The sequence below is a fragment of the Mycena indigotica genome (genome assembly GCF_014461135.1).
Source record: "Mycena indigotica strain 171206Taipei chromosome Unknown Mind.scaff0007, whole genome shotgun sequence".
Lineage (NCBI taxonomy): Eukaryota > Fungi > Basidiomycota > Agaricomycetes > Agaricales > Mycenaceae > Mycena > Mycena indigotica.
In genome coordinates this window covers 1,734,447-1,756,419 of record NW_023503006.1, presented here as the reverse complement: position 1 = coordinate 1,756,419, position 21,973 = coordinate 1,734,447, and the positions used below count along the sequence as shown (strand labels likewise).

Below are 21,973 nucleotides of genomic sequence, written 5' to 3'. Positions count from 1 at the left end.
AGCGTGACGTCACCAACGTGACCGGTGACATTTCGCTTTCCTCTTTCGCGCTGACCTAGACGCGTCGAAAATGACGGATACTCAGAATCCAATGACGGCCCAGCTGCTTGAACAGTTGCAACGCGCGGCAATTGGAGTCACCAATGCAAATATATACCAAAGCACAGCAGCTAACGCGACTGCGTACCAAAAATTGACATGGGCCCCATCGACAACATCTTCAGCGCCAACGAGAACGGGCTCTGCCGCGCCGCAAATTTCCCAAAGACAAACCAGGGCACGAGCTAGAGGAGGAGGAACGGGGACATCTACCCCAGCGCAAATTAACCCACTCCACCTCCCATACTTTCCCCAACCACAAGTCCAGGTCCAGGTCCAGCCACCACCGCCACCACCTCCACCCCAACCGTCGTATCCTCCACCGAACCCAATCCCCACCCGAACTCAAGCGTACTATTCCAGTTACTCGTCACGGATGCGGACGGGAACTTCTCTACTCATGCAACCAATTATCACTCCCGGAGCACCCCAAGCAGGCAGCTCGACTAGTCTCCTCACTAGTCGTACCTCACGTCGCGGGGGAGTTGCTATCAACTATGCTGATCCGGGGTCGGGAGACGACATACCCGATGCTGGGGCTGGTGTGGATTCGGAAGACTCTGATTTCGTCAACGATAATGGCGAGGCCACTATCGCACCACGTCCAGCTGGCAGGTTAAAAACGGCGGGTAGAACGCGAGGAGTGGCGTCTGGAATGTCAGTGTTCAACCCATCGACAGGCGTTACAACGATCCAGCCCAGCGCGTCACCATTACCTCAGTTATTGTTGCGACCCGAAAAGGAAGAACTTGACCAGAGTTATCTTGGGGTGGTACCTCCATCGCGGTTTATTTCGTCGAGAAATGCACCGATGACAGCACATTCATATCTGTGTGTGGCTAACATCTTATTTGACTGTGAAAACAACTCATCCCTGATCTAGTGCTCCACATTGGCTCGAGAAAGCTGCCTCGCGTACTCTCGCCCCAGTTCCCATCCGTGTCGAACTTGAGACAGAAACGCACCGAATACGTGACTGCTTCGTATGGGACATCAACGACGACCTAATATCACCCGAATCCTTTGCGCAAATATTCTGTATGGACCTTGAGCTGCCTTCCGAGCTTATCGACACCGTGACAAACCAAATAAAAGCCCAGCTAGAAGAGCATGAAGCTATCGCACGGCTGGACATCATCAACGAAGATTTCGACCAAACGGAGGGCGACGATCTGGCGGAATGTCGGGTCATTCTCAGTGTCAGTCTTACGATCCTGCGCTTTCATTATAGAAATAAACCTCGCAACAGATCGATGTTCAGATCGGGAACCACCACCTTGTTGACCACATCGAGTGGGACCTGCTTTCGCCATTGACTCCTGAAGCCTTTGCCACGACCCTCTGTCGTGAACTAGGGCTGTCTGGCGAAGCGGTTCCACTAGTCTCGCATGCCGTTCACGAGGAGATCCTCAAGCATAAAAAAGACTGTGTTGAGTGGGGTGTCGTCGACAACTCTGGGTATGGCGTACGAGACAAGACTGGTCTTGGTCTCGGCTCTGTCGGCCGAGCGAAAGGCGGGCCGAAAGTGCTTGAGAGTGTGTGGCGGGATTGGCAGGAAGCGGACGAGTTAAGGACACGGTTCGAGGTGCTGTCGGCCGAGGAGGTGGAGAGGAGAGAAGTGGAGAGGGAGAGGGCGAGTAGGAGAATGCGGAGAGAGACATCCAAGTTCCAGAGTGCCAGGACTGGATATGGCAGGAGGACGAGGTTCGGCTGAAGCATGTATCGTGTTTTTTTTTGTAAGTACGCGGCGACAACCTGTATCCTTAGCTAAGACACTCTGCTCGGTTATCTTAAGAATCCATGCAAGAGAAAGGAAAACAATGCAGCGAATACGTATCGTAACCTCAGTCAAGCAGTTCACGTGATCGCGTTCGGACAGGGGTTGTAGTTGTGATTTTCTGTTCCATCGAGCTCCCAATTTATCCTACACGGAGAGGCAGTGAAAATTGGTTGTCATAAATTCATTAGATTGAAGTACAGTTTCAGTCATGATTTCCCTTTACGTTTACCGGCAGCTCGCCTCGTCTCAGTCTTGCTCCTCGTCCTGCCACTGTTGCCTCCATCGACAGTGGAAGGTTCTTTCCGAGTATGCTGACGTTGCGATCTCCGCAATTTTTGTGAGCCTGTGTCCGGTGCAACGGCTGGCTGGGTCAAATTTGAAGGGCCCGCTTGTTGTGATTGCTGCTGCAGTCGACTAGAACTTCGCACTCTTGACTTGAGCTTTGCCGGCGGTTCTTCATCTCCGGACGCCTCCAAGTTTTCAGGCCAAGCAATATTTGTTGGTGCTGTTGTCAACCCATTCTCTGGGGAAGCGCGGCGGCGTCGAGTCCGTTCGGGCGGCCTCGATGAACCTGGAACAGGGGCTGGCGACTCTACATCCATCTCCGCGTTGTCAAGTAATGCGAGATCAGTTTTGGGCTGAGCTTGATGATTAATAGTTTGCAGGCTCCCAGACGGGCCTGGTCCGAAACTTCGCATATCGTCAACTTCCTGAGATAGAACCCAGAGTCCCGGACTCTCGGATTCAACTTGCTCCACCACATCATCATTCTCACGTTGCTTTTTCACAAATCCTTCATCTTTCCTGGACGACGTATCTGGTCAATGCAAGAAGATGGTCGACATAGAGCACATACACTGGTTCCTTCCCAGCGAGTTCCGCGATCTCAGCTTCGACTTGCTCCATTAGAATGTTGTTCGAGTTGGTGTCGGACTGCTCGTTGATGGGTGCTTCATCTTTGCTAGAAGCTGAGTCAAAACAGAGAAAATGCTTGTCATGATTGACGTACGCTTTGCCCTTCCCCTTGTCGTGGGACGCGGACGCAGTTGGTTTATCACGAGAGAGATAATATTTGACCCCACAGGTAGGTTTCGGTGCTTTCTTAGTCTTTCCCTTCCCTTTGCCGCGTTTGGCCGGCTGGTTCGGCTGCCAACGAGGAGGAGGACGAGGATCGCCAACTTTACCGACACTCTCGGGTCGAACATCTATGATACTGTCACCTTCGTTCAACTTGGATCGCATAAATGCGAAGAAGTCGTCGCGGAGCTGCTCGCTGTTTGCAAGGCGTGCAAGATGGAACATGATGACGCTAGCAAATTCTACTGCTTTGTCAGCGGACATTGAAGTGTCGCCAAGCCTGCTCGTTGAGGTTGGATCGGAAGAAGGAAAGGTAGGGAGGCACGGTGAGATGAAGAGTGTGTTGGGGTGTAAGGCGTCTTTGACGACAAAGAAAGCATGGTCATCGCTTGAACCCATCGCAAAACAGGCACCCTTGGTATTTGAGAGCTGTGTCCAAATCTGCACGACAGGCTGCGTGGGAGCGTCAATATTGTGATCAACCGTCGGGTACTCGAAGTCAAAATGGAAACCCTGCGCGTGTGGGTTGGCTTCACGAAGTTCGTGTAGCGATTCCAAGTCTAGATGCAGGAGTTGGGAGATGAACAGGGCGGCGATGGATAGTATGGTTTTGATTTCTATCAGAAATAGGCCGATTTGGAGATCAGTGTAGGCATAGGTGGGGCCAAGTCCGGCAGCGACGCCTTTATGACAACAAAAAGTCGAAGGAAGTTCCGGATGAATTTTTTTGAGGGCTTCGACCACAGGATGAGCTTGTCCTGCTCGAACCCGATACTCGACGTCAGCTTCAGAACGAACAATCCAAACTGAATTGGCGCAAAGGGGACCGGCGCCCATTTGTCGCACATCATCCGGGGACAGTCGGATGCTCGACAAGTCTCCGTTGTGTCCTTGCAGGGACATGAACTCCACAATCCACGCATGGAGTTGAGGCACATAAACTAGATGTTTGAGGTCTTCCGATACTCTGCGTTCAACCTCGCGAGGAGATCGTGGTGAAGCCTGGCTCGTCATCATGGACGTCGCTTGAATCAGCCGGGGAGTCGTTAAAAAATCCAAGAGATTATCGGCATCAGCAAGAGAGTCAAGATCGTATAGGGAGGGTTCTGCAGGAGGAAGGTGATCGACCATTGCCTCCAGAGCGGTACTAGCTACATTTTTGTGGGGCGGCGTTGACGATTGGAGGGGAGAAAAAGAGGGGTCGGGTTCATCAATGTCGATTTGGCGGTTTAAAAGGCCCAAATCAAGGAGTCCAACGGGGTCAAAGTGCAGAAAGGCTTGGGCACCCAAGGGAGTTTGTGGCTCTGAGGGAAGGGTTTGTGGAGAGGTGGCTGCCATCTAGTTCGTGAGCTTTTCGAGGTGAGTAGCACTCACCCGATAAAGAGTCGCACGTCCCAAGCGCAATACTGTACTTACTGCTGTTGAAAGTCTATTGAGAGCAAGTTCCAAGCCGCTCAAAGCGTCGCATCTTGTTCAGAGCCGGTTCAAAGCGCCTTCTGCACGTTATCGATCTGCGTCAACAGTTTGTCAATGGTCACGCGACTGTGACATGTCACAGTCAAGCTGCTTTTAAATAACTCGCGACTCCCCCTTTGAACCACAAAGAACCACACATGCGCTCCCTGAAGGTGACTTTTGAGGACCACTCGTCTTTCCCTGCCATTCCTCTCCAACTCCCTCGGCAAACCGGTTTCTTCCAAACAATGCCATCCAACGTCGACGAAATCAGTATTCAACCTGGAGCGCTCTACAGGAATCGCTTAGGGGATGGTCGGCGCTGTCACACTACCCTAGACAGAGTTCGTCAGTGGGGGCGCGATCATGACGAGTTCGAGCCAATCTATGCTGAGGCGCGAAGCACTGACGGGAACATACACTTTTACCTACGACTACTCCCCAACGCGCAACATGCCACGCAGGTATGTTCATACGAATCAACTTAGCTCTATACTGACGACATCCAGGACCGCTCACTGCAATCCTTCGCCATGTATGAGAAGGCTGTTTGCGATGCGGAATTCCATGCAAACCATCTCCGAGCTATCAGAGGACACATTATACCCCGACATTATGGGATGTGGTTCATGGACACGGGGAGTTGGGCCGGACTGGTGCTATTCACTATCGTTCAATGGTGTGGCGTTCCTTACAGGGACCTGATTCGACAAAAAGAAGACAGCGAAGAGCTTCGGTGAGCCTATCAGTGTTAAACAACCATAGATAGTGTTTACCAGTCTGTCCAGAATTCTCGTTGGTCGCACTTACGAGCAGCTGCACGACTACGGGGTCGTCCATGCTCCTGGCGGCGACCCGACCAGGGACCCATTCGCCAAAGTCATGTTCGATGTTGCTAACCGCAAATCCAATGGGGGCTTGAGATGCTACGTTATAGACTTTTCGGAAGCCCAGGCTGGCCATTACTGTCAGCGCAAACTCCCGATCCTCCCGCTCGGGACTTTCATACCCTCGAGGCAGGTCGGCTGTCGGGAAGTTGGAGGATTGTTGTGTCTTTTGGATTTCAGCAATTACGCGGAACGTGACGATACTGGTAGGCTTGTGTTATCGTTGACTTCAAGTCCTTCTCAAGTTTCAACAGAGACCCCGGCACAGGAAGCTTTGGAGTGGCACACGCAGTACCACAATCACCATCCCGGAGTCGATAACGCATTAGCGCTTGTTGCGCAACGGGCTAAAATGTATGCCCCTTGGCCTGAGGTATACAAAGGAAGTTACAAACTGGTCAACCCAGAGAGCGATTACCCTGAAGTCGTCCCGGTGCCCGATGGACCTCCGCCAATCAAACGAATGCCCATAAACCCCACAAGAAAGCTCAGCTCGGGCTCTGATTCGAGTGATAGCCAATAATACTGGCTGAATCTTCACCTTGTACTATATCTTTACTGGCCCCGCCTCGACATGTCATCTCGCTATCTACCATCGTCACTTTATGCATGTATCCTTATCCATTGACCCCAAAATTTCACGTTTGCTCAAGAGTCAAGAATTTCGAGAGTGTTGGATCTGACTATAATTGCCAGCTAGCTATGACGAGGCCCGAGCTATAGCTAGCGATAGATAAGGTAGCGAGCGATGCGTGTGAAGTGGGCCAAATGTTTATGATCTCTGAGTTCCATGCATCATGATCGTGACTTTTGCGTCACGCTCACTTCAAGTTTGCGCTGACGGCGACGCGTCAAATTCGACGCGTCTTGCTTTTCCACTCTGCCGCGTTTCGAGCCCATAAACCATGGTCCAATATTACGCGGACGGCGCCCAGTTGCCCAACGCCGGCGTCGTAGCACCATACCGACCAGATTTCAACTTCAGCCAATTCCTGGTGCAACCCATACCGCGCGAGAACTACAACCTCCCGCTCAAGACCCGCAACATGCAAAATGCCAACATCGAGGCACACAACACGACATCTTGCAACGCTACTCAGGAGGCTGAAGATGACAAGCGAGGGACGCGAGATGTTGGCCCACCACTAAGCCTTTCTTTGCCTACACGTCCGACGAGATACACGAATATGCCGAAGATGAAGCTCTTTACAAGACTCTCAAAGAACAGGGCCCCGTCCCACTGATCTTCGCGCGACTCGTCGCCAATTTCAAACGACAATTGTCGGACGCAAAAGCCGCGGCACCCTCTCTCGAAGGATCTTTCGTTGGCAAGGCGGATGGACTTCGGACAAGACATGGCATCATCCCAGAGTCTATCATCGTGGCTGCGTCCCTTGGTTCCCCACCTCCACTCTTCACATTGACTCAGCGCCGCCTCGACGAGTTTAGCAAAGCACCCTCTTCTGTCCCAGTCCGTAACGTGCACCACCCAAAACTCGGCAACCGCCTCACCCAAACTTTTGACTCGGAGACCTTCATGAAGAATATTGGACTGCATACCACCTTCAAAACCGTCGAGGCTTTTCCTCTCGGTTTCGGCAACCTATTGTAATGCTTCGAAACACTGAAAATCATCGCGACCTACTTGGCTGGAAAGAACCCCCCACCCACATCCATTGCAACACACGTCTGCGACCACATCGACTGGATTCAAACTGAACTGCCCAACTACGGCGCCCATATCGACGAGTGGCTGCCCTGGTCTTGGTCCAGATTGATGGAGATGTTTTCAGCTAACTGCAGACACCAGGAGATAGAATACAACATATTCCGCGAGCTCTACAAAAACAGGATTGCAAACAAGTGTTCCCCAGCAGTGCCGCAAACCAAATGCCACGCCCCAGACCGTGTTTATCCCAAGGAAAGAAGATAACTTTCGACTTTGCATCGAAAGTGGCAGAACTGGTGAGTGTAAAGCCATTCCTCCTTCTCCCTTTCCCCTTTCTCTTTTCTTCTTGATGGGTACCCGGACACAAACGTCAGCTTAGCGCTTAGCGCACGAAGACGTCAGCCTAGCTTTTGAGCACGAAGTCGCCGACCTAGCTTTTGAGCACGAAGTCGCCGACCTAGCCTTTGAGCACGAAGTCGCCGACATAGCCTTCGAGCACGAAATATGTTGTTTCGCATTACATCGCACGAAGATCTCGCCTACAACACTATATATAAGAAGCAAGAAGAAAATTTGCTCACCAGATCATCACAGATCGCAAACCTACCTCCCGGTTCCCGAGCCTGCACATCTGACATTGAAGCTTTTCACCACACCGTCCAGTTCACCAGATGTAGTACAACACATTATATTTCTCTCTTCTTATCTTTTCGTTCCGCATTGCTCCGGTAGGGTGACCAACCAGCGTCGTCAGCCGCGCTACTCGCTTTGGAGCAATGCTCCTCTTGGGTGGTCCGTCACGGACCACCCAAGAGGCTACATCGATTCATTCAGACCCATCTATACGATCAATAGTGGTCTTGCATCCCACGCTGCTGTTGCGACTGGTCGGTACCCAGAAGACTTCTACATGGGTGGAAACGTTAGTACGTTTTATCATTTCAGCTTCCAACAACCTTAAATCAACTTGGTCACTAAATCAGCCATGGTATCTTACCACGGCCGCAGTCGCAGAGCAACTCTATGACGCACTCATCGTGTGGCAAGCGCAAGGCTCGCTCAGCATCACGACAACCTCACTCGCGTTCTTCCAGCAGTTCATGCCGACCGCGAATACCGGAACTTTTGCCTCGACTACGACTACCTATGCAACTCTGACTAGCGCCGTCAAATCGTTCGCTGATGGATTCATTAATGTCATTGCCAGATATACGGTGTGTTGTGTCTGCTTGGTAGTCAAGTTGCTGATACTTCGTCAGCCGAGCGGGGGCGGACTGTCGGAACAATATAGCAAGAGCAATGGGTGTGCGTATATTCTTGCCTTGGAGAACGTTTGTTTAAGTCAGAGCAGCACCAGTTTCTGCATCAGACCTGACATGGTCGTATGCCTCTGTCCTGTCCGCGTTTTCAGCCCGTGCTGGGACAAGACCTGCTAGTTGGGGCGCCTCTGGGCTCACGGTTCCTCCATCGTGCCAAACAAGCCCCGGAACTCAGCCCGCATGGGTCGCGGTGACATTCAACGTTGTTGCGACGACTTTTTTTGGAGGTTAGCATTTTATGCGTTTTCTCGATGTCGGTTGATAGCCTACAGAAAACATCTATATCACGGGGAACACCGATGGACTGCAGAACTGGGAAACGGATACCGCGGCTCTGCTTTCGTCGGTCAACTATCCCACTTGGAGCAGTAGGTGCCTGGTGGTATTTTGGTTCATGTCTGATTTCGTCCAGTTACGATCAATGTCCCTGCATCGACAGACATTCAGTACAAGTACATACGCAAGGTCAACGGGGTATTTGAGTCCTGGGAATCTGACCCGAACAACGAGTTCATGTCGCCGAAGAGCGGTACATTGGTCAGGAACGACCAATGGCGGTAAGGTTGGGTCCCAAACAGAATATACATGTCTATACCACATTGCTTAACCCAGATTTGTCTTCAAAAACTGCACCATCTCGTCAAAATAGTGCCCATACCGCTCCTCCGCGTCTGGCACATAGTCAAACGAGTGGTCGACCCCTTCGACAACACGGAGCGTGACTGGGACACCGGCCCGCTCCAGCAGCGCACCCATGACGCGTGATTCGGCACACGGAACGGCGGTGTCCAGCGCGCCATGCCACAAATATGTCGGGGGGAAGTCGCGCGAAATGTTGAACTGGGGTATGATCACGTGTTGGTCGCCGGGGACGAGTCCAGAGGCCAAAACCGCGTCGTGGAGCGCAAGCGCGTCGGATTCTGCCGGGTACTCTGCGAGGAGCGGCCGGAGAGATGCAGAGAGGCTGGGGCTGTGGAGGCCGGTGCAGTAGTCGAGCATTGTGCCAAGCTGTTGATACAAGCGGGAGAGCGGCATGCGGGGGTTGGCGGGCCAACCGGGAGTGGGGGAGTCCGCGGGGAGGTAGGCCAATTCGGATTCAGTGGTTATTGTCGTGTCGGAGAGATAGCCTGGGTAGAGGAGGTGGGCGAATTTGGCAGGATCGAGCAGCTCGCGTCCACGCGAAAATATTGCGGTTTTGGGAGTGAGGACATGGGCAGACTGGAAAGTTGAGTTGGATAAAGAGAAACGGGGGGAAAAGCTACGCACGAAAGCGTTGCCCAACATCGCGTATATCCCCAACACGGCTTTTGGCCTTGGAACGGCGTGGATTGCGGCGAGATAGGCGCAAGTCCCGCCTGCGCTAGTCCCAGCGACACCAATCCGCTCTGCATCAACTCCAAACAACTGCCCACTCTCTGCTCTGAATGATAAGTCCTTCTTGGACAAGAATGTGAAGATGTCTTTGACGTCATCGCCAATGTCGTGCAGGGTCGCCTGAGGAAAGAGCCGATAGGCAGCCGAGATAAAAACGATGCCCGATGCGGCCAGTCTTGCTGTTTGTTGTTAGAAGATGATGCAAGACTGGAGAAAACGAACTGGTTAGCCAGGTGGGGAACCAGCTTGTCCTAGTTCCGACCGTGAGGCCGCCACCGTGGAAGTAGATGAGCGCTGGTAACCGTTGACCGGGGATCAGGTCTTTGGGAGGGTAGACGTTGAGGTAGATTGGGTGGGAGCCGACAGTCTTGTAGCAGACGTCAATGCAGTCCATCGTGGCGAAGAGCAAGAAAAGCTTGTTCCGATTCGAAACATGGGTGTAGAGGATCAAGTCGTTGCAGGGATCAAACCAAGACAATTGACTGGTAAAGGTTACAACAACATATCACCAAGAGCGAGCGATTGTACATAGTATCGTCGAAAAAGTCCTTTAGCCTTTCGCACAAACGCGTTTATGCTCCTCCCAGTCCTTCCGCTGGTGGTCCAAGGAGCAGTATTTGACCAAACGGCATTTGCTGCACATCTTGGTTACCACCTTGGCCTCGACACTGCTCTCCGACCCTTCTGTACTCCCGTCTGGTAGTCGTTTCTCCAACGCATAACCATCTGAATCGAACGAGACGTCACAATCGATCCAATTACACATCTGCTTGCGTTTGACCCGCTTGCCGTACCGTCCCCCTCGTTTGATGTCAAGGACCTGAGCGTTTTCGACACCCCGTCTGGGGAAACGAATGATCTCACAGTCGTCAGTGCAGCAGGGGTTGAGACAGCCCGTGGGATAGTCAAAGAAAAGGTCTGCACTGGGGACATAGGAGCGGTGGGTGAAGATGATCTGGGAATAAGACGTGGGTTGGTTGGAGAACAAGATGATAAACCGTGGGCGCTTCTCGTAAAGGAGGGCTCGGAAGGTGAGGTCAATCTGTGGGAAGCACGGGGTTCGTCGTTGGCGGGCGAGGGTGTGGGATATTCGCATGTGCTCGTATTGGATCTGTTGCTCTATACTGGGCTTGCAAGTCCGGCCAAAGGTGTTTCGACAAATGAGCTTGAAGAAGGCGGTTACGTCGTCCATTTCCTGGCGCTTGAGATCGGTGACGATGATGTATATTTCGTCGCAGCCAGCATCGTGCATTCCCCGAAGAAGCATGAGTTCTGGGAGCTTTGTGATGCTGTTAGTCTTGGCCGTATCACACAAAGAACAACAAACTCACCATGGTGAAGACAATGGGCATTCCATTACGCTCCTGCATAGAACGATGGTGAAAGAGATGGGTAGTCCAAGTTCGATCGAGGGGGATGAGACGGCCAGTGTCCACTGTCCGACAGAAGATGTTCTCAGGCACAAAGTCGCCCTTATTCCACACAATACTCTGCTGATCATGGCCAGTCTGCTTTCTCTCCCTCGCATCTCTGAACCACTCGTAGTAAACATCTCCATGCCCATATCCCCGGTGTTCCAGCCAACGGTCGATGAGGAGATCCGTTGAGTCGTGAGACAAGGTAGTTTGCACCAGCTCAGACAGCGACAGCCGTGGTGGTGCGAAGAGCGAGTAGTAATGTGGGCGGGGAGGCATGGCTAGGTGAGACCGCGATCGTAGTGGTGGTTCAAAGCAAGTCGCGTTGTTTAGTCTTCCCATTTCAGGCAACCGGTGCCTTGTGTTTGACTCCCATGTCCGAACCCCCCTCAACAGCTTCGGCATATCTATTCAGCGATCGTTTGTACAGCTGGACACTCTAGATCTATAGTATGGGTTGACTGCTTCTTTCTTCGGGCGTTATAACATCAAGATGCGCAATCTGACGTTCTTGTCGACAACAATGGCAAGGAACTCCCCAACAAACTACGTTCCCCGCTCTGGGGACAACTACATACCGGATGCCTTTCCGAAATCCATTTCAAGTGCTCGCTCTTAGCTCCTTCCCAAACTGACGGCATGCTCGCTATGTTGGAACAAGATGTATCACCTGGCCGTATCATCACATTTGTGTTGTTTCTCACCAACTGCGTTTTTACAACCCCATAGGGTACGAGCTGGGTCAGAGTTCCTCAATCATATCTAATTGAGTCTTGACATCGAGCACGACACTGGATGAAGCGAATTCATATCTGATATCTTCATGCTGGGCTTTGCCTTTTGGGAAGCTTTACAGTCTTTGGTCATCCAATGTACTTGCTCCATCGACTTCTCTGGCAACAGAATATCGTCCTGCTTCAGTCTACGACTAATATATTGGCCATGTCGACCGCTTTCCAGTCATCGCGACAGCGTCGTTTCGTTTTCGCAACTTTTTCGACAGAATTATATCTATCTATTGTGCTCAGTTCAAAAGCGGCCAGTCACTGGTAGGGAAGTAAGTAACTGCAAAGAGAATTGCTTCGACTTGCAACCGACTCTTTTTTCTTGCCAATCACTTTGAACGAAAGGTTGCGAACAGATTCATGATCCAGAACACACCTACACATCGTTTAGTATGAACAATGACCGGTCGCAGTGCAGTGAGAGGGTCCAGAGCGAAGTTTGTGCCTAGTTGAACTTCCTGCGTAAATACATATTTCCCGTGTTTTCAACTTTTTATGGTGTACCTTGGCAACCGCCGGCCTCTGATTGATCTGGCTGATCAAGAAAAGTCTGCTTACCGCTTGTCACTTCCTCGGAGTCCCTCCAATAATGTCCCTCGACGCTGACGCCGCCCAACCCGTTCCCGACGTTCATTCCATGCTTGCCACCACCGAGGATGACGATGCGGACACAGCTTCCCAACGCTCCATTTCCCTTTCATCACCCGCGGTCTCGCCACGGAATTCACTTTCGAATCGAGCATCGCATCCATATACGCTCGACACCGACCTCAGCTCTGAGCCGGATGACGCGAGCATGTATACCCATGACGTCCCATTAGAGAGCCCCAACACGTCGGTTGCACCGTCAGTCATTGACGAGCCAAAGGACGTTCCAACATACCCGCCTTCCCCGCCGCGTGACGATACCGCCTCAATAGCATCTGTGGCCTCGGGCTCGTCGCGAAAGGCTAGGCCGGAGTCGATGATCGTTCTCCCCAGCGACATTCCTCTCATTCTTGGTATTGCTCTAGTCGATTTCAACCACATTGTGAGCACTCATTTCTGACACACATTCTCCGCTCATTCCTCTCAGGTCGGTCCGAAAATAGAGTGGTCAAAGGGCGAGATACTCGACGACGACGAGGTGTCCAAGATTCTTCCCTTCCTGGCTCTTCCAGACGGAGCCCACCTGGTATGTCTCAATTGGCAACTGCTATCTATCTGCCATGAGTAATCTGTCTACAGAGCGCTGAGGACTACTCATACTTCCACCTCGTTCCCAGTGGTCCCAAGCCGACAACCATCTTTGGCATCTCATGCAACCAACAAATCGCCTCGTCAGCGCTGCTTGCCAAGATGCCCGATGTGACACGCTCGACAGTCCAGAAGGCCGTTGTCGTTCTCGCCTCCAAACCCATTTTCGGGCCCATACGGTCCGTTGACGTGTTCTACCGTTGCTCAAAGTGTGACTCGTATTACAGCGACAAACTGGGCGTGGTTACGACCGCGTTGTTCAATCAACGAGACTTTAGCGACCTCGGAATTCTAGATGACTTCGCTAACTCGCTCGAGGGGTCCGTCCGCAGCCAGCTCACGGAGAGCGGGCTCTACATTGGCACCAACCTCCGCGAACTCGTCCACACTTTCCGACAACGAACTCTTGTTTTGGTTAAGGCACTCATGCTGCAAAGAAGGGTGCGTCTGACGTTACGTATTCTTTTCATTGCCTGAGCTTGGTATAGATTATGTTTTACGGACACCCAGTCGAGCGGTTATGTACCTACCAATATTCCTTGGTGTCGCTCCTTCCGGGACTTCTCCAAACCCTTGATGACTGTGGCTCTCCCCCGCTCGCTGCCCGTGCGCCAACACTGTCGCAGCCCACAACACTGCGAACGTCCGACCGCAAGAGTATGATGGCGTATACAGGTCTTCCGCTAGACATATTTGGCAAGGACGCTTTTTTCCAGCCTTATCTGCCGCTTCAACAGCTCGATGTCGCCGCGGAGACCAAGAGCTGGCTGTGCGGGAGTACCAACTCGATTGTTACGCAGCGGAAAGAGATTGAGCTGTTTGTCCATGTGAGCGTTTGTTTTTCAAATTGATTTGCCCAAGACTCTGATTGGCGGTAGACGGAAACGGGCAATCTCGAGTTCAGGGATCCGAAGCTCGAGCGGCTCATCGCACTGACGCCAGCAGACCGCAAGTGGATGGACGACATAGTGAAGGATGTGAATGAGGGCTGGAACGACGAAGAGGGTCGGCCATTAAACATGACGTATGTCAAGCATTATGACAAACAACATCTCTCTCTGACTGCATTGTGGAAGTAGATTCAAGGGCAGCGACGACTATCTCCGAACCAAATTCGAGGAATACATTTCAGCCGCGTTGTCCACCGTGCGGTACCGGGACTTCGTCGCCAAGGGACAAGGAAATGGCGTGTTGAGCGGAACAGGAAACGACGCAAACTCTGCAGAAGACTTCAATCCGTTGTGGATTTCTGAGTTCAAACATACGAACGCATACGAAGTTTTTGAGCGGACGACCGACCCATGTCTTTTCGACATTGTGGAACCGCGTCATCCTTGTAACGAGAAACCCTCAGTCGTGGCGGATATTGGACTTCGTTTGTCGGAGGGCATCCAGGAGTTGAAGATTGAACAGCAATTGGCACCTGCTCGCGAAGCCATGGCCAGAACGATTAGTGCTGGGTCCACAAACTTGTTCAACGCCTTCCAAGGGGTTAAGGAACGCTGGAACACCCAAAGGGAGTCGATATCTATTGCCGCCAGTGATGCTGTCAAACGAGCGAGCACGCCAATTGAAACACCTCCTCCGGTCAAGAAGGAAGATCTTCCGCCACAGACTGCTCGTCCGTTACTGCTAGCACGTTCGTCAACAATTGATAACAGCGGACCCACGCCATCACCGCCACCAAAATCTACTTGGGGCTCTTTTTTCTCTTCGAAACTATCCAACTTTGGGAAACGAGACAGTGCGGAGATGCCACCTCCAATTGTGACCACTCCCCCGCCTATCCCGGCCGATAGCCCTCACGCAACTGCTCCGTCATTCTTGGGCCGCTTTTCTCCCTCTGCCATCGCTTCGCCAAGTGTCTTCCCTCCAACACCTTTAGATCTTGCACCCAAGACTGCCATGCCTATCTCGTCAGCCACGTTGAATGCGACACCGACGAATACTTCACCGACCCAAATGCGCTCGTTGTCATTGCTGACACCGAAAGCTGCAGAGTCGCTGGTTGTGCCTCCTGCCACCATCGCCATTCCAGTACCACCGCCACCGGAGGAAGAATCGACTTTTGTTGTCGCCGAGACTGTCCCCATTGAGGAGCCAGTAGCGAAAAGTGGTATTGAGAAAGATGAGGATGACGAGCCGACTGTTGCTGTGGTTTTATGATCATGACTTGAAGCATTGTCCATGCATGTTGGTATTTATTTGCGAGTGCTGTGCTTGCGAGCGCTGTGCTTGCGTGCATGTTATCCTTATGTCGCATGGTTTTTTGATGGGTTGTTGCAGGCGACAAGTACTTTCTTACGATACAGCTATTTTGCGTAGAATTGAGGAATTTTGTTCCATAATGGCTCTTTGGCTAGCATTTGTGGACCCACAAGTACAGTCACGTGATCTGATTTCTCTTTACCAAGGACTCTCACTCCGATCTATGAGCTCGCCGTCGAAGAAGGTATATCTGCCGCTCGCCAAGCTCGAGAACTGCGCAAAATGTGGATCTACGAAGAATCCACGTTTGTGTGCTGCCTGCAACGAGGTGGAAGAACTCGATTGTGGTAGCCGCTTCTAAGCTGTATTCTATAGCGCACGTATTGCTCCCCCACTTGCCAAAAAGAAGACTGGCCGGTGCATAAGACTGCCTGTGGTAACTGCCTAGTTTCCGTATAATGCGAGCCAGTGATCAAGCTCAATAGGCAAGACGGACAAACTTCAGCTAGATGTCTTCTATCCGTTCATCGCAGCCCTCGCCGATTCGGCGCATGTTCATAACGCCAAGCCACAGCATCCGGCCTTGAGACGAGTCATTATCAACGCACCAAACCCAGACACCCGCCCCGTTGGCTTTCCAGACGGGTCCGCTGCACGGCTTGTGATGTTGGGAGAGAAGCTTGAGCACGATTCGCTGATAGGCTCCCGGACGTGGTTTCCCATGGCCCTCACGGACAAGACGCGGAGCAAGCTGTTCCGTCGAATTTCGCGTGAGGGACAGGTGCTGCCTATTCTCATGGCGATCTGCCTTACGTTGCTCACGGAAATCTACACCACAACAGCGGGCCCGGGTTCAGGGGACTCTGGGCCGCGTAGGAGGCTACGTCTGGCCTACAAGTCGTCGCCGATTGCGGATTTCGGCATCGTTTCTGGCGCGGCAGACGTAAAAAACCAGGATAAACTCGCGTATTGGGATGTCGCTGACCCAGATATGCCGCTTTTCAAAGGCCAAGACCCAAACGACCACTACTGGCTGTATTTCACGACCACACGCGGAGAGACGGTGACTATCGACTGCGCGATGTTTACCTTCAACATGTGTCTATGCGCCAATGTCGAGCCTTACCTGACGCAGTACACACCAGGACTACTATTCGCCCCGGTATATTATCATGAACGCAAGATGGAGGAGACAACTCCAGGTTTATATACCGAACGAACGAGGGTTTCCGTTTTGCGTAACACAGACCTTCACCGTGTGGTAGAGCGCTCGCTGAGTGGGTACAACGACCCAGAAATCGACCTCGTCCGCGACTTTATGCAGAATCTAGCGCGGAGAGAGATATTGGAGGAAGAGATTGACTTTTTGTTTCCGCTTGTTATTGTGCAGCGCTTGGCTCTGGCTACGGTGATTAAGCAGCGCGCATGGGAGGGGTGGCCGAAGCAAGGACCGGTGATTGGTATTGAACAGGACCCGGGAGAGTTTGTGGACAACGGGCTGGACGATGACGAGGGGTGGGCCAAGTACTTGAGGAAGTTCAAGAAGAGCAAGAAGGCTGGTGCGGGGAAGGAGGAGCTGAATGAGGCATTTAGGAAGTGGCAAAGAAAGCATATGAAGAAAGGCCAGTGACAGTAGCAGCTTTGAATTGTTTGCGAGAAGATAGTCTCGCTTGCAATCCTTTCTTCTGACCCGTGAAGACTAGCGAGAAGACGAGACAAGCTTTTGGCACCGTGAGAACGGAGACTCCCTCATGTCCGAAATGTCGATGAGTGCGGATTTCAAGGTCCATCTGCCTCTTGCGAAGCTCGAGAGCTGCGCAAAATGCAAGTCCACGAAGACGCTACGGTTGTGCTCCGCGTGCAACGAGGTCGGATGAATCAGCTTCGGGGAAATTTCTGAGACGCTTGGTGCAGCGCACGTATTGCTCTCCAACATGCCAGAAGCAGGATTGGGCTGATCATAAAACCTTCTGCGGTAAGCAAGCTCTCTAACTATCCGCTCAAATAACGAAGAAAATACTCAGGCAAAACGGATCGTCTTGATCTCAACATCTTTTATCCGCTCATTGGGTGTCTGGTCGAAATGGGCCATCTGAGAAAGCCTCAGACACATCCCGCGCTCCGACAATCTATTCTGAATGCGCCAAATCCAGGGAGTTTGCCAACACGCCTCCCCGACGGCTCAGCGGCCAACTTGGTGCATCTTGGCAACAGACTGGCTGGCCCGCACCAAGCGGGCAGCGCGATATGGTTTTCGCAGGCGCTCGACCAGAATGTACGGCTCAAATTCATGGACCGCGTCAAACGCGAAGGCCACGTTTTGCCCATCCTCATGGCGACCAGTCTCGCGCTGTTGTCCGAAATTTACACAACGCCTACGTCAAACGAGAAGAAGTCTCTGCGGGCCCGGCTGGCATATAGGTCCTCCCCAATTGCAGACTTTGGTATTGCTTCTGGGGCGGCCAAAGTCACTGCTCCGGACAGACTTGCATACCGTGACAAGTCGACCAACCCTAGTTTTGCTGGAATTCGCTATGGACAAGATCCAAACGATCATTATTGGCTGTACTTCACAACGATCCGCGGGGAGACGGTAACGCTGGACTGTGGAATGTACACGTTCAATATGTGCCAGATGGTCAGCACGAAGCCGTACTCCACTCATTCGATGCTCCCGCCGGAATTGCCATGGGTGCCTGCTTTCTTCCGCGAGCGCGACATGGACCGCACCACGCCAGATATGTATGTCGAGCGGAGGAGGATGTCCGTCCTCAGAAATCCTGCCCTGCAAACTGTGGTCCACATCGCCGGAACTGCGACAACCTACGACGAGGCCCAAGCCAGTATCATCTGTTCCTTTATGGAAACACTTGCGCGTCGGAAAATATCGCGGGAAGAACGCGAATTTGTGCTGTCTTTAACGACCCAAGCCCGCAATGAGCTGAAGACGGTGTTAAATGGACGGAGTTGGGCGAGTTGGCCCAAAGTTCCGGCAACCACGGTGGAGATGGACCCGGACGAGCTTATGGAGGATATGATGGACGACGATGCGGCGTGGGCAGAGTACCTCAAAGGGTACAAGAAGAATAAAAAGGCGGGTATGGACGAAACTCAGTTGGATCAAGCGTATAGGGTGTGGTCTGCGGAGCAGAAGGGTCGGCAGCCTTTATGGGCGTCCGTCATGTGAATAAATCATTTCTCCTCTATATTCTGGTACCGACACAAAAGAGACGGAACTGCAAGAGACTGTGGGTGTAATTCCAAGGCACAACTAGAACTGAAAAATACTCTTGTCTCCTTCTGAATGGCGTCAGTCCATTGTTCCTATGGTTTGTCTGGTCCTCTCCATGCAGGTGCCAACCAATATCCTGTCCATTACACCACCGTCCCTTGTGAAGATAGACTCTAAAGCACGTTTAAACTTTCGCTCACGACTCTTCTGCCTTCACCGCTAGCATCTCTGCAGTCCTTGAGGTTTCGCTCACGATCATCCATCAACATGCCCGTAGTACCCACGCAATTGCGATCACAGCCGATGCTTCTCAAGATTGCCGTGCTCTCGGAGATCGCTAATAAGCATTGCACACAGACGACGTTAGGTATTATCAATAAGCGGGTTCGGAGGAGGTTCTACGTGCTGGGCATGACCTGGACAAATCTGAGTGTTAATGATATACGATGCAAAGTACATAACAGACCTGGTGCTCCGTACAGAAGGAGACCAAAAAGCTCCCGCCGTGACATCTGAATCTTGTTGGTAGGATGATGTGCTTCTCTGAGCAATAACTCATACTCGGATGGAGTGATCCCTGGCACCACGTTTGGTTCAGGCTGCATCGGCGGCGAGTTGATGTCAGACTCTGTGCGCTCAGCATCGCGATCGGGAATGGGCAATGTGGTTGTGGGCTTTGTTTGGGCAGGTGTTATGATCATCGAAGGATCAAGCGCCAATTTGACATCGTTATGGAGGTCTGGATGAGGGGCAAAGTAAATAGCCTCCAGCAAAGTATCAAAGGTAACGTCCAAGCCTCGGAGGCAAGTACGGTGTGACATTGTATCTCCAGGACGCTGACGAGTGGAAGACATGAACGCTTTCACTTTCGATGCTGCGTTGACGAGGACGGCAAACAGGGAAAGTTGGTCATAGTCTTCGCGTTTGGTTTTGAGACAGAGTTCGAGGGGCTTGTTGGAGCCGGATTCGCAAAGAACTGGCATGTATTCAGCAGCACCAACAGCGTAATTGCGCCAAGTGTTGACCTGCCCTGTGGGCTCGAGATGGCGTTCAGATGGGGGTATCGCTTGGACTGCTCGACCGCTTGGACACGGGCCACGGGAGTGGATGATAAGGACGCGCCATTTTAATTGAGAAATGTCAAGCGGGAATTCTCCGTACTGGTATGACTGAGTAAAGAGGTCACAGCTCGAACAGAGCACATACGGGTAGGTTCCTTTTGGCACCAGAATCTTGGGCGTAACGAAAACCCCAATCTTTATTGCATTGCCATAGCTTGTCGGTTATCTGGTCAATAACTTCCGCAGTAGGAATAATCGCAAAAGAACCGTATGCGAGGCCAGTGTGCCACTCAGTCGAAAGCAGCATAAGGTTGCATCTCGCGTCGAGGCTGAAGTTCGCTTGTCGATTGAACTCGAGTTGGGCTTCCTAGACAGGCTGTTAATGTGTGGTAGCTGAACAAAGGTGGACCTATGTACAATGGATTCAGACTCCTTTACATTCTTCACATATTCTTTGGTGTGCCCATGCGGGACAGATCGTAGCGTGTTTATGAGATGGGCACCTTGCAGCCAGTCACCAGGTTGGCCCGTGACGAAACATCGTCGGTCTGTCGCAAGGAGCTTCCGGAGGATGCGTTCGTTTTGGAGCATCTCATCGTCCTCTTGTTGTCTGTCTGATTCTCCTGTCGACTCCGTTTTTCCAATGCTACCGTCAAAGAGGGGGTTAAGAGGAAGAGTCGCTGGAGGAAGGACGACTCCATATTGGCCATTTCGCTCTGCCTTCAAAGTCGGCCAGAGTTGTCGTGGCATTAGGAGGAGTTTGATCAGTTGTTTCTGCCATCAAAGTTATGGATTGAATATGTCATCCCTTCGACACCCTGAGTACTGCTTCACAATTCAAGCTCTTGCTCCCGTTGTCCGTGTTGTATCCCAATTTGCTCCCAGAACTTGCATGAACCTGGATGAACCGACTATGTTGACAGGCGGTGCACGTTACCGTGACAGGTCTGGACTCTTCTCATCTCTTGATCTGATAATCGTCGGCCCATTGATACGGCTCAGAAGGCGTGCTCCCGCACAGACACGCAAGCGACCGGTTGTCGCCTTACCTTTCCTTTTTCGTCACTCCTTGACCTCCAACCACCACCATGTCCGTCATCGACCTCTCCCAGCCTTTGTCCGATGTTCTCCGGGAAGGCACCAAGAAAGCCCACGAGGAGGTCGAGGTCAGCCCTGCGGCGTCTGCGATGCTCAAGGGAGAGCTGGCCAAGGAGGAATACGTCCGCTTTCTCATGATGTTATGGCACATTTACGAGTCCGTTTTATTTTCTTTGCGCCCCTCGTCGTCGCCATGCTGACTACAACGGTAACAGCACCTTTGAACGGGGTCTCGAGCGCCACCAGAACCACCCCGTCCTCGAACCGACATACAACCCAACCCTCCTCGCTCGCGCCCCCCACCTCTCGGCTGACATTGCCCATCTGCTGGGCGTTACCGAGTCGCAGTGGAAGTCCCACCGAATACACGCCCAATTAACGGCCAATGGGACACTGCCACCGGCATTGGCGACATATACCGCGCGGATTCAAGAGATTGCGGACTCGTCTGACCCGTCGGCGCTCTTGGCACATGCCTATGTTCGATACCTCGGTGATCTTAGCGGTGGACAGACCATTCAGCGCGCCTTAGCCAAGGCCTACGGCTTAACAATGGGAGGGGCGGGTTTGTCATTCTACTCATTCAAAGAACTGCACTCTTCGAAACCTGCAAGCATTGGGGAAATGAAGAAGATCAAAGACTGGTTTAGGGCTGGGATGAACAAAGGCGCTGGGGATAATATGGACGTCAAGGGTGCGCCATTTTCTCTCTCGCTTCATGCTCCATAATGACTGTCAAATAGCTGCGGTCATGGAGGAGGCCTCCCGCGTGTTCGAATTTACGGGCACGATATTCAAGGAGGTCGATCGCCACCGTGCAGATGCCAAGTCCCGCGTTGTCTTTGAGAATAAAGATGACGAGCCCAGAAGCTACCCGCTCGCCAGCGTCATTTCTGTCATCCTTGCCATCTGTGTCGCGCATTTCGCGCTGACTGTCTTCGGATTTACTGGCGAGCGCGGCTACGAGAAACTGGTCATGGTCGAGGAGTGGCTGGCGGGTCTCGGTGGTGTTCGCAAGCCAGAGTAACCGCCTTATTAGACGCCTCCACGCAATCGAACGGTATCTATTTCCACATTCCTGCCTAGACTACTCTGGCTCCTTGTACACTGCTTATTCGTAATCGCATTGCTTTCAGCGGATTTAGATTCAATGCCTCCGAAAACCTCGACTCTCCACGTAGTGCCGGGTCTTCGGCTTTTTCCAGTTGGCGAACCGTGGTTAGCATCGCGCTATGGCTGGTTTGCATCTATTCTGGGAATATTTCCCTCGCATCCGCG

The 21,973-nt window shown here is 52.2% G+C and overlaps 11 protein-coding genes across 11 annotated transcripts; 7 read left to right on the top strand and 4 right to left on the bottom strand.

Moving 5' to 3' along the window:
- Window positions 1-40: 40 nt before the first annotated feature.
- Window positions 41-1,813, top strand: MIND_00826400 (SWI/SNF chromatin remodeling complex; the record flags this gene model as incomplete). Its single annotated transcript, XM_037364934.1, has 3 exons — window positions 41-930; window positions 983-1,298; window positions 1,349-1,813. The coding sequence occupies exons 1-3, from the start codon at window positions 71-73 to the stop codon at window positions 1,811-1,813; spliced, it is 1,641 nt and encodes a 546-aa protein (XP_037218176.1). The 5' UTR covers window positions 41-70.
- A 272-nt stretch (window positions 1,814-2,085) lies between these two features.
- On the bottom strand, window positions 2,086-4,294 carry MIND_00826300 (uncharacterized protein; the record flags this gene model as incomplete). Its single annotated transcript, XM_037364933.1, has 3 exons — window positions 2,086-2,683; window positions 2,736-2,840; window positions 2,889-4,294. The coding sequence occupies 3 exons, from the start codon at window positions 4,292-4,294 to the stop codon at window positions 2,086-2,088; spliced, it is 2,109 nt and encodes a 702-aa protein (XP_037218175.1).
- Window positions 4,295-4,569: 275 nt separating this feature from the next.
- On the top strand, window positions 4,570-5,821 carry MIND_00826200 (uncharacterized protein; the record flags this gene model as incomplete). The annotated part of the gene is made up of 4 exons (XM_037364932.1): window positions 4,570-4,875; window positions 4,921-5,147; window positions 5,200-5,504; window positions 5,553-5,821. The coding sequence occupies 4 exons, from the start codon at window positions 4,570-4,572 to the stop codon at window positions 5,819-5,821; spliced, it is 1,107 nt and encodes a 368-aa protein (XP_037218174.1).
- Window positions 5,822-7,743: 1,922 nt separating this feature from the next.
- Window positions 7,744-8,847, top strand: MIND_00826100 (Glucoamylase; the record flags this gene model as incomplete). Its single annotated transcript, XM_037364931.1, has 6 exons — window positions 7,744-7,893; window positions 7,951-8,181; window positions 8,227-8,272; window positions 8,319-8,513; window positions 8,559-8,654; window positions 8,699-8,847. The coding sequence occupies 6 exons, from the start codon at window positions 7,744-7,746 to the stop codon at window positions 8,845-8,847; spliced, it is 867 nt and encodes a 288-aa protein (XP_037218173.1).
- Window positions 8,848-8,889: 42 nt separating this feature from the next.
- MIND_00826000 (MYND finger domain-like protein) lies at window positions 8,890-10,054 on the bottom strand (the record flags this gene model as incomplete). The annotated part of the gene is made up of 3 exons (XM_037364930.1): window positions 8,890-9,504; window positions 9,553-9,839; window positions 9,883-10,054. 3 exons carry the CDS (start codon window positions 10,052-10,054, stop codon window positions 8,890-8,892), a joined length of 1,074 nt encoding a protein of 357 aa, XP_037218172.1.
- A 156-nt stretch (window positions 10,055-10,210) lies between these two features.
- Window positions 10,211-11,354, bottom strand: MIND_00825900 (MYND finger domain-like protein; the record flags this gene model as incomplete). The annotated part of the gene is made up of 2 exons (XM_037364929.1): window positions 10,211-10,939; window positions 10,992-11,354. 2 exons carry the CDS (start codon window positions 11,352-11,354, stop codon window positions 10,211-10,213), a joined length of 1,092 nt encoding a protein of 363 aa, XP_037218171.1.
- Window positions 11,355-12,449: 1,095 nt separating this feature from the next.
- On the top strand, window positions 12,450-15,262 carry MIND_00825800 (UDENN domain-containing protein; the record flags this gene model as incomplete). Its single annotated transcript, XM_037364928.1, has 7 exons — window positions 12,450-12,890; window positions 12,936-13,034; window positions 13,088-13,275; window positions 13,324-13,537; window positions 13,585-13,923; window positions 13,975-14,120; window positions 14,173-15,262. 7 exons carry the CDS (start codon window positions 12,450-12,452, stop codon window positions 15,260-15,262), a joined length of 2,517 nt encoding a protein of 838 aa, XP_037218170.1.
- A 247-nt stretch (window positions 15,263-15,509) lies between these two features.
- On the top strand, window positions 15,510-16,934 carry MIND_00825700 (MYND-type domain-containing protein; the record flags this gene model as incomplete). Its single annotated transcript, XM_037364927.1, has 3 exons — window positions 15,510-15,632; window positions 15,680-15,740; window positions 15,790-16,934. The coding sequence occupies exons 1-3, from the start codon at window positions 15,528-15,530 to the stop codon at window positions 16,932-16,934; spliced, it is 1,311 nt and encodes a 436-aa protein (XP_037218169.1). The 5' UTR covers window positions 15,510-15,527.
- Window positions 16,935-17,055: 121 nt separating this feature from the next.
- MIND_00825600 (MYND-type domain-containing protein) lies at window positions 17,056-18,491 on the top strand (the record flags this gene model as incomplete). The annotated part of the gene is made up of 3 exons (XM_037364926.1): window positions 17,056-17,172; window positions 17,219-17,279; window positions 17,329-18,491. 3 exons carry the CDS (start codon window positions 17,056-17,058, stop codon window positions 18,489-18,491), a joined length of 1,341 nt encoding a protein of 446 aa, XP_037218168.1.
- A 408-nt stretch (window positions 18,492-18,899) lies between these two features.
- Window positions 18,900-20,347, bottom strand: MIND_00825500 (uncharacterized protein; the record flags this gene model as incomplete). Its single annotated transcript, XM_037364925.1, has 4 exons — window positions 18,900-18,952; window positions 19,003-19,696; window positions 19,743-19,964; window positions 20,015-20,347. 4 exons carry the CDS (start codon window positions 20,345-20,347, stop codon window positions 18,900-18,902), a joined length of 1,302 nt encoding a protein of 433 aa, XP_037218167.1.
- A 338-nt stretch (window positions 20,348-20,685) lies between these two features.
- On the top strand, window positions 20,686-21,722 carry MIND_00825400 (uncharacterized protein; the record flags this gene model as incomplete). Its single annotated transcript, XM_037364924.1, has 3 exons — window positions 20,686-20,852; window positions 20,911-21,389; window positions 21,439-21,722. 3 exons carry the CDS (start codon window positions 20,686-20,688, stop codon window positions 21,720-21,722), a joined length of 930 nt encoding a protein of 309 aa, XP_037218166.1.
- Window positions 21,723-21,973: the final 251 nt, after the last annotated feature.